Below are 12,456 nucleotides of genomic sequence, written 5' to 3' on the forward strand. Positions count from 1 at the left end.
CAAGAAGTTACATATGTAGCACATTTGTCATCAGGAATTTATATCCAAGGGCCATCTTGAAGAAAATCAGTGCTACAATCCCAGTCAGTTTTAAGGTAGTTTTAAGAGGTTTGATGATGGGGAGATTCTGATGATAAAAAATAATGAGATAATAGTTTTAGAGAGATCAAACCATGATCAGAAGCACCTAAGGGTGAATGTGGAGAAACTGAGCACTGACTAGGATCAGAAACAAGACAAGTCGAGTAGAGAAGGTAAATGATTCAGATTGTCTGGAAAGCAAATTAGAAAGTTGATTATTTGTGTTAGAGATTGAGAAAGATAAAAGTTGTGGGTTTTAACACCGGCAGATTCACTGACACTAGAGCCAAGCCATTCAGTGTGATGAGCATTAAATTTACCAACAATAACGATATTGACTGAAGGATAAAGATAAAGGGCTCGGTTAATTTGATCAGAATTAACATTGAAAAGAGTGCAGTCATGGGATGAAGAAAAGCAATATAGAAAAAACAAAAAGGTAATGTGGTACTAAACGAAACACATAAAAGTATAGTCTGTGGGTTCAAACTTTCCCAACAAATGGGTGAAAAGCATTTGACTATTGGAGTCTTTTCAAATTAAAGAATAATAACCATCAACAGATTACAAGATGAGACAGCTAAACTATAATTAGTCTCACTAAGAGCAAGTAGGTCTAGTGAATTTTAAAAAGAGATAAGACTCGACAGAAGAAAACTTACTTCGAAGACTACTAATATAAGTGATTGATAGATTTATTAAACTTGGTGATAGCAATGGTTTTTTGTGTTTTATAGTTTTCAAGTCAGCTTAAGAACTTGACTCAAAGCACAGTTAGCACTCAGTACATTATCTAATAGTCCAAGCAGTTACCTCATTACTATTAATAAACCCTAAGCCATAACAAAAGGCTCCAAATGTGGCCTCGATAATGCACACCAAGAGTATGAACAGGAACACCATTCATGCACAACATGGCACAGGTAGTACTCTGATATTTTACAGCTGTTGATGGAATCAGCCTTTCAAAGAGCTTCCACAGAGTTTGGGAAACCTGAATACCAGCCAGCCTCAGAACCATAAATCTGAGTTTTAAAGTTGTTCCCTCATTAGGAAATAACAGAATGAGTTGCCTAGTCATAAAATCAGAGATGCAAGCAATAAATGGAATGAGTCAAGAAGATCCAGCATTCAATGTCCTAAACTTGAAACAATGTGTTATAAATACATCTATGCTATCTACGTCATACATCAAAATTTGGCATGCTTGTCTTCTCCATAAGCTCACATTATATGGTGTATATGAGAAAATATTTGAGAATATTGAATTATTTCTTTCTAACTGCAGTATAAAAGTCATTTCAAAGGCCAACAATCTTCTTCATTTCCATTAACTTCTATAGTGCCTCTAGGTTCTATTCATGGTCCTGTAATATTTTTTATCTCCATTAATGAGCTTTCTGACAATCATGTAAAACGGATCAATTTACTTAACTTTATACTACTGTCTTGACAAAAAGTCTTCCCTTTTAGATCCATAGTTGGTGTAGCATCAACTCCCTTGCACGATCTTCCTTTATCAGTTGATGTGTGTACTTTAGCCTTAAAAGCTCCCTAAATCAGTATGATATCAGATTGCTTGATCTAAGATATATATATATATATATATATATATATATATATATATATATATATATATATATATATATATATATTATTTGTTAAAATTTAAAGAAATGATAAAAGCCATGTTTTTAAAGCAGTATTCAAAATTGTTAATGCTTAAATTTCTTCATTGTTAAAATAATTATATTTATCCTTATCACAAAAAAATTGATTTCTGCTTTAAAATGCATTTTTCAAAAAGCTGTTGCACCTCATGATTTAATAATTTTTTTTTCTTTTTTAAGACATCAAACCCTCTGTCACCATTTGCTTTTGGTATTACTTTGAATGAACTATCAGTACAGGTAATGAAACTAAAATAAAAACTTTTAAACACTTTTGTAAAAATAAAGTATCAAAAAATTTATTATGCAAAATGCTTGGTATTATTCCTTTCAATAATGATTTTAGCTAGTAGAAATGGTTGAACTGGTGTCACACTTTAGCAAAAGCTAAACTTTACAACGAATTATTAACTTCATTATTGCAAATCTCATTTTCTATGCAGTGAAATATAAAAAAATAATTTTTTTTTATAAAATGATGATTATTTTTGAAGTTTTTATATAATTTCGCTTCTTTTGAGACCCAACATGGTATACTTTTAAAGAACTATTTTTTTGATAATTTTAGGAAAATGTCTTGTTGATAATTTAGAAAAATTTTAGGAAAACGTCTTTTTGATAATTTAGATAAAATTTGATAAAGAATTATTTTTTTGATAATTTTAGGAAAATATGTTTAAGGGTCTTGAGCTACCCCTAAAAAATTTTTTTTTTTTTTGAAAATTTTTTAATTCTAGTATTATTTTATTATATAGAACACATTAAGAGGGTGGGGGGCAGACATTAAAAAAAAAAAAACTGTTGTTAGGACCGCCCTAATATATATATATATATATATATATATATATATATATATATATATATATATATATATATATATATATATATATATATATATATATATATATATATATATATATATATACACACACACACACACACACACATATATAAATATATATATATATATAATATATATATATATATATATATATATATATATATATATATATATATATATATACACACACACACACACACACACACACACACACATATATAAATATATATATATATATATATATATATATATATATATATATATATATATATATATATATATACATATAAATGTAAAAGTTGTTATAAAAGGTAAATGTTACCAATTACTCTGTTACCAATCAATTTTTAACAATTAGCTACTATGTTAACATCTCTGTTAACCAGTGCTGCAAAGTAATATAGATTGTTTGGGACTAATGGATGATTTTGAAGTGAGTAATGATAGATTTCTTAGAAAGAATAATTAGATTCTGCTGTATTTATGGATGAAATAATAATAGTGAAACCAGAATATTACATAGAGTTTCTATTACAATTATATGTGTAATTTGTTTTGTACTATTTAAGCAAAATTCTAAAGGAAAAAAGCCAAATAGAAGTGATAACACATAATAGTCTTTAGGCAGTTGTCTAACAGTGAATTTTTAACTTATAATATTTGTTTTTTAATATTAAAATGGTTTTAAAACTATGTTTCCAATCTCAAGTTCATTAGAAATCAGGACTTGCACGTAACTGTTTACTTACTGGAAAGGTATTGAATCCTATGTGAATTCAAATTTTGTAAACAAAGAATTAGTACACAACAACTGACATTCCCTAGAGCGTGTAAAAACCCTTTTTTAAAGTAGATAAATTGCTATAATAGAGATATAGTGTTTAAGTTATTATTAGGTTGTTGTTGGTAGTGTTTTGTTAGTTGGTATAATATTAACAACTTGTTAACAACTCTGTATATATATATATATATATATATATATATATATATATATATATATATATATATATATATATATATATATATATATATATATAAATTTTGTTAGTGTATTCTACAAACAGAGCAATAATAAATTAGTAAAAACACTTATCTAATTTTTGATTTCTTCTACACTGTGTTTCACCATCAGCAGGTTCATCAGGGAGAATGTCTAAACATAAAAAGTTTTCAAATTATAGAAAAATTATTTCACAGGAAGTTGGAAATTGTAATAATTAATTACGTAATACGTATTTTGCAACCAGGAATTTGCATCAACTACATTAGATAATTAAAAAATCATGAACATTGGAAAAGCGTTTTTAAAATTAGTTGACAAACATTTCCCTCCCTCTAATAAATTGCACAAAAATTTTAGCAGAAACACTATTAAAGTAAGCTATAGCTGTACAAAAAATATTGAAAGAATTATAAAAGGCCATAATTTTGCATTGATTAATAAAATTAATTTCTCAAAGAAAAAAATACTGAAAATTGTAACTGCGAGCAAAAACTTGACTGCCCTATGCAGTCAAGTTTTTGCTTGCAGTTATAACTTTCAAATTATATTTCTATTTCGCTTTTTGCGAAATAGAAATATAAATTTTAAATTAAACTGTTCTATCCTAAAAACTGCTCCTGCCTATAATAACATTTCCAAAAAATGTATACTATGTTTACAAGAAAAATTTGAAATTATTACTCATTTAGATCAAGAAAATTTACTGAATAAAAAATCAGAATTAATTTCTAAATGCAGACATGAAAATAAGTTCCTTTTAAAAAGTTATAAAAACAAATGACAGGTCCAAATTTACCCTAATTTTAAATAACTCTTTTCATGATTTCTTAATTATCTAATGTAGTTGATGCAACTTCCTGGTTGCAAAATACTACAGTTATTACGTAATTAATTATAACAATTCCCAACTTCCTGTGAAATAATTTTTCTATAATTTGAAAACTTTTTTATGTTTAGACATTCTGATGAACCTGCTGATGGTGAAACACAGTGTAGAAGAAATCAAAAATTAGATAAGTGTTTTTACTAATTTATATATATATACACACATGCATGTGTATATATATTATACATACACATGCAGTTTTTAAAAATGAATTTAGACCACAGATGAAAACTGGTTACCTTCTATTGTAGATGGATCTGCTCATATTATTTTTAAGGTTTTTTTAATTTGTATAACCTTGTATAATTGCAACTTCTTATTTTATTTGTCATTAGTATTTAACGTAACCAATGGATTCATAACTTATTAATAATTCAAAGTTTAAAAAATTTTTAAAGTAGTGAGTATTCAGCATTGTGTGTATTTTGCATCAAAATTGTAAAAAATTCAGAAAAAGTCTAACTTGCTCAAACTAAATTAATTTTGTATTTAATAGATGGTCAAAGCAACAAGTGTATCAGTTTACTGGAATACTAATGTAACACAATTTGCAAATGGACAACCCTATTGGAAGGTTAAACAATTTATTTTTTAAAATATAATTTAAATAGTTTTACAAAATTTATTAAAGTCAATTTTTTAATTACAATAATTTATGGTAGATGTTTTAAAATAACTACAAAATAAATTAATACTAAAAATTGATACCAGTGCTCAATGGTGCATTGTTTTTATTATTTAGTTTAGTTAAATTTTAAAAGCTCATTTTATAATTTTAAATTTAACAAATAAAGTTGTTTTTTTTTACATTAATGGAATTAAATCTAGCTGGTATTTTAAAGTTTAAAATTAGTTGTTATTTTAAAGTTTAAAATTAGTTGTTATTTTAAAGTTTAAAATTAGTTGTTATGTTAAAATTTAAAATGAGTGGTTCTGTTAAAATATGATGAAGTTAAATAAAGAAAAAAAAAAAAAATTTAAGAATTGTTAAAAGAAACCTTTTTTGGTCCGAAATTAGATTAAAAAAATAAAAAATATAGTTGTGCTAGGGCTCTGGAAGGAGTTTTGTGCTAAAGTGCTAGAAAGAGGATTGCGATGAGGTGCTGAAACAAGAATTTTATATCACAATAAAAATAATCAATCCTGAATTGTTCAGGATTTGGTTGTTGAAAACTGCTTTAAGTTTTCCATAATGTGGCTTTGAATGGTTTTTTTAAAAAAATGTATTAATTATAAAAGTTTGTCAACAAACAACTTTTAATAATAATTTAATAATAGTATTTAAATATGTAAAAATCAATTTTTTTTTTCAAGTTTTTTATGAAACTTTGATTGATTAAAAAAAAATTTATTCCATTTTACACTGACATTTGGGGAGAATGAAATACGCAAATATATGTGTAATTAAAACAATACTTTATTAAAAAATCAAAAGCAATCAATAATAACAATTAAAAAAAACAATCAATAATAACAATTAAAAAAACAATCAATAATAACAATTAAAAAAACAATCAATAATAACTATTAAAAAAACAATCAATAACTATTAAAAAAACAATCAATAATAACAATTAAAAAAACAATCAATAATAACAATTAAAAAACAATCAATGATATAACAATTAAAAAAACAATCAATAATAACTATTAAAAAAACAATCAATAATAACAATTAAAAAAAACAATCAATAATAACAATTAAAAAAACAATCAATAATAACAATTAAAAAAACAATCAATAATAACAATTAAAAAACAATCAATGATATAACAATTAAAAAAACAATCAATAATAACTATTAAAAAAACAATCAATAACTATTAAAAAAACAATCAATAATAACAATTAAAAAAACAATCAATAATAACAATTAAAAAAACAATCAATAACTATTAAAAAAACAATCAATAATAACAATTAAAAAAACAATCAATAATAACAATTAAAAAAACAATCAATAATAACTATTAAAAAAACAATCAATAATAACAATTAAAAAAAACAATCAATAATAACAATTAAAAAAACAATCAATAATAACAATTAAAAAACAATCAATGATATAACAATTAAAAAAACAATCAATAATAACTATTAAAAAAACAATCAATAATAACTATTAAAAAAACAATCAATAATAACAATTAAAAAAACAATCAATGATAACAATTAAAAAAAAATTAATAATGACAATTAAAAAATCAATCAAATCAAATAAACTTTTTTATTCTTGTGATGACGTTGAGTCATTTATAGGTACTAGAGGTTGAGTTGAGTTTTCAGTTGTGTGGCACTTTTTGGTGCAATAAAACTCAGCGCCTTTTATGTATCACTTTGGTATGATTGTTTGAGCCAAACTTTGCGATTTTTCACACTGGTACCATTCCATGTTTTGACTTGCTTTGCCTTTCCGTTGGACTTTTTGCTTGGTTTATTTGCTGTTCAGCATTAGAGCTAATTGTTGAGACACTCCCCTTCAAATCTTGGCACATGTACATTTTTTCTTTTTTGTGTGTCAATGTGTTGGATATGAAACATTTGTTGTAAAGCTGCTGCAAGTAATTGGGCTGGTTACAGTTGTTTTTCAACCTCTTTTCGAATTTCCTTTTGAATAGTCGGAGTTATTACAATTTTGAAGGTTGTTTGCAAACAGGGTGACTTTTGAGGTGACTTTAGAGCTGATGCTATGTGATATATGCTAATGCTAGATGTTGGTGTAGATTCAGAATCAACCTTGATTACCATTTTCATCAAAATTCCACAAATGGCATGGAGTATTTTTGTTGATACCTGCTACGTTGAATTCCCTTTGCAGTGTGTTGAAATGCTTTGCTACTATTTCTTGTGTGCAAGAAGCGGCTCTGAGTGATGAAATATTGCCTATCGCTCTGATGCTCAAACCATGACTCCACTGGTCTATGAAAAGGTTATATCAATCTCTTACTGGTATACCATTAGGAAACAAATCAGATTGACCTTGGTGTTACAAATAGTTGGTAACTAGCGTGATGACATTATTGTAAGTTCTACCAAGCCCCAATCAGATAATTTGATGATATCTACCAAAACTGATTCAAGTTATTTTGACAATCTTGTGCTTGAACCACTACCAATTATTTCACCTATTCCGTGGACACGGCTGCGAAGAGTTGCTACTGGTATGCTGAATGATTTAGCAGATGTGTTGTAAAAATTCACCGCTTTGTACTTTAACCACCGCAACTTGCTCTTCGGTATATAGTTTTTCTTTTTTCTTTGCATGCAAGTTGTTGTAACTAGCGTATTTCATTCATTTATTAGAATCATTTATCAAAAGTAGTCAGTAAAAGTTTAAGAATTCATTTAAGTTAAGAAAAATTTAATTAAAAAAATTTTTTCAATACAAAAAATTTACAGTTGGAGATTTGTTGGTCACTTGAGATTTTATTAAAAAAAAGCCTCATTTAAGAAGTGAGCTATTGCTTCACTTATTATTAGTGTGTTTCATTCAACCCCACAATTCTTCTTTTCCATTTTTTACTAATAACTTTTTTTTCCTAAATAGCAAATTTAATTTAAAAAAAAGATTTTTGATCAGCGATTCCGAGTTTTAAGTTCATTTTTTAAAATAATAAAAAAATCTTAATAAAATTTGATATCAACTCAGAAAAGTAATCTCTACAACGTGATTTTAAAATATTTGCAAAAAGATTATCCAATAATTAATTAAGAGCAAAAGAATAAACATTGTCATAACTATTTCATTCTACCCGCTATTTCATTTTACCTAGTTATACTCTGTCACTTATTAAAAAAAAAAAATTTAGTTTTGGTGTTCATATATTATCCTAGTATAAACCATTTTGAAAAAAAAAAAAGACAAACAAAATGTAGTTTGGATTTTTTTAGTTTTGAGCACACTTTATTATTATTATAAAAATTACCAATTTAACAGCCTCAACAGTTATTTAGATGCAAATTAACATTTAATTATGTTAATTTAATTAAACATATTATGATAATTTAAATAAATTATTATTTCACATTTGACAAAATTGTCATTAGAAGTTATAAAATGGCTAGACAATTTAAACAGTTTTTAACATCCTCAAAATGTAAATATACAAATTAGGTTGTACATTTTTAACTAGTACCAATATAGTTATATAAGCTTAGTTATTTATTATTTGTAGTTCTTTATTTCTGAAAAATGATTTTTTAATTTTAGTTTCTATTTATTATTAGAGGTTCATGAAAAATCACATTAATATAGCTGATAAAATAAATCCTCAAGAATTCAGTAAGTTGCTAGTGAAAATGTTTCTTTTTTTTATTTAAATTTTGCAAGGTTTTCAAATATGTATTAATGATATTTTGTTTCCATTCAAAAGCATTATCAGTTTTGAACATTATAATTCCTCAAAGCTCATCATGTTTATTTGTTTTATGTTTTTAGTAATAAAACCTCTGTTAATTGCTATTGAGTTAAAAATAGACCAAGATCTTGACAGTTCATTGGATCTTCCTAAGGTATTAACATAATAACTTAATGTTGCCTTTGGCAACATTAAAAAGTGTTGTGATGGATGTGTGATTGTCAGACATTTAACCAATATCCATCATTGAAATGTTGAACATGTTTATATTTTATAAAAATATTTTAAATATTTTAGTTTCTTCTTGATGTTGTTCTAAAAGAGATATCAATTGAAATTACAAAAAATCAAGTAATTTTTAATTTAACTAATAATTTGTTAAAAAAGTTATGTTTTTTTTGTTTATTTAAAATTTAAACTAATATTATCAAGTGTTAAGTAATGGCATTTAAATTTTGCATTTGTTAAGTTATGGTATTTAAATTTTGCATTTCAAATTGAATGGTATTAGTGAAACCTTAATGAAATTATATGCCAGGGTTCCTTTTTAAATTTTTTTCCACTAAAGTTTTGTAATGGGTTGATATAGTTTCAAATTTATAGCAGCATACTAAAATAATAAGCAGCATAATAAAATTCTTTTTAAGGTTAAACAGATTTTATCTGTTGACCAGCCTCACACCCCTTCTTCATCTGTTAACAATGTATAATAAATACATCTACTGGCGTAGATGTATTTATTATACATTGTTTCCAGTTTAGGATGTTAAATGCTGGATCTCTTTGACTCATTCTTTTATCTTCTAATAAGGGTATGGTTAAAGATGTTAAATTAAAGATGTTGAAGCTGGATTTTCTTGACTCAATGCATGGGTTCTGCTTGTGTTTTTATGACCTGCCAACTCATTCTATTATCTCCTAATGAGGGCACAGCTCAAAAACTCAGTTTTATGGTTTAGAGGCCGGCTGGTAGTCAGGTTTCCGAACTCTATGGAAGCTCTCAGAGAGGTTGATTCCATCAACAGCTGTAAAATATAAGAGTACTAACAGTGCCACGTTACGCATGGAAGGTGTCTTTTATGTAAGGAAGGATTTAATAATCTTTAAGAAGTAGGGGGCTACTATAGTTAAGGAGGCTACTTTATAAGCACTATATAAGAAGTTACCTGATGCACTGTAAGTGTATCAGGTAACTTCTTTAAGATTATTGAATCCTTCCTTACCAACCATATATAAAAGTTGTCCTCCTTAAGGTTCTATCCTTGGTCCTATACTTTTTTAAATTTGCATTAACAATCTCCTAGAAATTCTCACATCTAAGGTGGCATTGTTCCCTGATGATACTACCATATATTCTTGTCTTGATAAAAAGCACTCTCTGATTGCTTGAAGGGGGCATTTGAGTCTGAAAAGGATCTCACTTCTGCTATAGCATAGGGTTTACAGTGGCTGGTGAACTTTAACTCAGATAAAACTCAATTTTTTTCAGTTAATTATTATCGCAATAATATAGATCTTTCTATATTTATGAACAGTTATGTACTCGATGAGTCATCTACCCTTTATTTTCTAAGATTTCTATTACTTCTGATCTTTCTTGGAAATCATTTTTCAAATCGATTACAAAATGAGCATCAGCTAATGTTGTATCTCTCTATCATGCTTGCCACTTCCTTACTCCGCATTCTACTCTTTGTCTCTATAAATCTCAAATTTGCCCTTGTATGGAATACTGTTGCCATATCTGGGGCGGATCTTCAAAATGATGCCCTTTCTCTTTTAGACAAGGTGCAAAAACGCATTTTAAACACAGTTGGACCTGCTCTTGCAGCCAAGCTCCAACCATTATCACATGATTAGGAGCTTGTTAAATGCTGCTTCTCTTTTCTATAAATACTATAATGAGCACTGCTTTAAAGAGCTAGTTTGCTTGCAGCCTTGTTCGAAGTGAAGATGTCAAGAAAAAAAAAAAAGTACTAGTTTTTTGAATATCAGTTTCTGAGATAATTTTAATATTTGAGATTTTCTAAAATGATGAAAAATTAAATTCCTGAGATTTTAGATTTTTCAGAAGTAATGTTGAAGATTCTTTAGATCTCAAGATATTGAAAAAAAAAAAATCTAAAATCCTGGTAAAACTGTATTAAAACTTGCACAATTTGCATTTTTTGTACAGTTGTTTATGGCCAATCAAAAACTATGGAAGTTTTTGTACAGTTGTTTATGACAAATCAAAACTATGGAAGAATGATAAGTCACTTTTTGCTTTAGCGCTGATTAAATTTTTATTTAGATGTCATTAAGGGTTTTCTTGACATCTCAATATCAGTTTTACATGTACTACAATACCACTGTAAGTTAGCATGGGATAATGTTGGTCTAAGGTGGAAACTGAATTGATGTTTATCAAAAATATGGATAATGGTTTTATGACAAAAGTTTTAATTTTTAGCTTTTTGTTATAATGTATTAAACTAAAGATAATAAATTTTTTTTTTAATTTTAATTTAAATAATTTTCAATTTATTTTTGTACTGTATGTGTTTGCAGTTTTCAATTCAATTAATTATAACTTAAAAGTACTTTCAAATGATAATTCTTGTATATATACTTAATAAAAAATATACTTAATAAAATGCTTGCGCATGTCAAATTTCTCATAAGCAGCAGTTTTTAAAGCAGAAGTACCCGCATTTTACAAATACCCAACTTACCACTGTGAGTATAGTAATTTAGATTTATGTAGACAGCTTTAAATATGGGCTCCTTTGACCCCTTAAGGTGGCTCATATAGAAAAAATACTCAATTAAAAAAAAAAATCCTAATTTTTTTTTAATGCACCATTTGACTCAAAATTTATAATTCTTTCAGAAAATATATACATTTTGCATAAAATACTTACTAATATAACCTTAATTAAACTTTTTAATTGGTCAGTTCCATTTTTTTGCTAATAATTTCTATTTATCGGAAACTTTGATCATTGTTTTCATAACTTTTTAATTTTATTCTTTTTCTGAACTTCAAAACATATCTCGAGATTAAAAAAAGCTTTTTAGCTGAAATTTTTAGTGTATGTTCCTAAATCATTAAGATTTCAGATGTACTAAAATGATCAAGTAAGAATAGTTTTATCAATTTTTATAGCACAACAACTGTTTTTTATTATGTATAAATTTGTGATTTTTTTAAGTATTGTATCCCGTTTTTGATATTTTAATTATTTTTTCATTCTTTTAGTAGAAATGAATGATAATAATGTAATGAAACTATAGTGAAAATGTTTTTGAGTTTAAACCAAAATTAATCAAGAAACTTTGTTTTGAATTTTTTCAAATTTGCGTTTTTTAACTCTGATTTTGTTGAAAGTTGCCTAAAGTATAAATTATTTACAGTTTTTTTAATGAAATTTGAGTTTCTTATATCATCAAAATTACAATAAAATATATAAGAACCTTTGCAATTTATTCTATTAAAAAAATTTTTTTTTCTATATGAGCCACCTTAAGAACATTTTAATTAATTTTTTTTCAATTTAAATTTTTTTTCTTAAAAAAGTAGGTGCCTGCTTTACTTTTTTTTAAACTCAGAAATAGCTTAAAAAGGCTTGGAATA

At 26.1% G+C, this 12,456-nt stretch overlaps 1 protein-coding gene across 5 annotated transcripts in view; it reads left to right on the top strand.

Moving 5' to 3' along the window:
- LOC100213148 (intermembrane lipid transfer protein VPS13A) overlaps window positions 1–12,456 on the top strand; it is a 234,420-nt gene that overhangs the window by 52,330 nt on the left and 169,634 nt on the right. For all 5 annotated transcript variants that reach the window (XM_065813519.1, XM_065813515.1, XM_065813517.1 and 2 more), the window contains exons 8-13: window positions 1,932–1,991; window positions 4,699–4,758; window positions 4,978–5,055; window positions 8,710–8,764; window positions 8,921–8,994; window positions 9,138–9,191. Coding sequence is in view for 4 of the 5 variants with exons in the window: in XM_065813515.1 (XP_065669587.1) it covers window positions 1,932–1,991; window positions 4,699–4,758; window positions 4,978–5,055; window positions 8,710–8,764; window positions 8,921–8,994; window positions 9,138–9,191 (381 nt within the window). In the remaining variant the exon portion in view is untranslated. The remainder of the gene's footprint in view (window positions 1–1,931; window positions 1,992–4,698; window positions 4,759–4,977; window positions 5,056–8,709; window positions 8,765–8,920; window positions 8,995–9,137; window positions 9,192–12,456) is intronic.

The sequence above is a fragment of the Hydra vulgaris genome, chromosome 12 (genome assembly GCF_038396675.1).
Source record: "Hydra vulgaris chromosome 12, alternate assembly HydraT2T_AEP".
NCBI lineage: Eukaryota > Metazoa > Cnidaria > Hydrozoa > Anthoathecata > Hydridae > Hydra > Hydra vulgaris.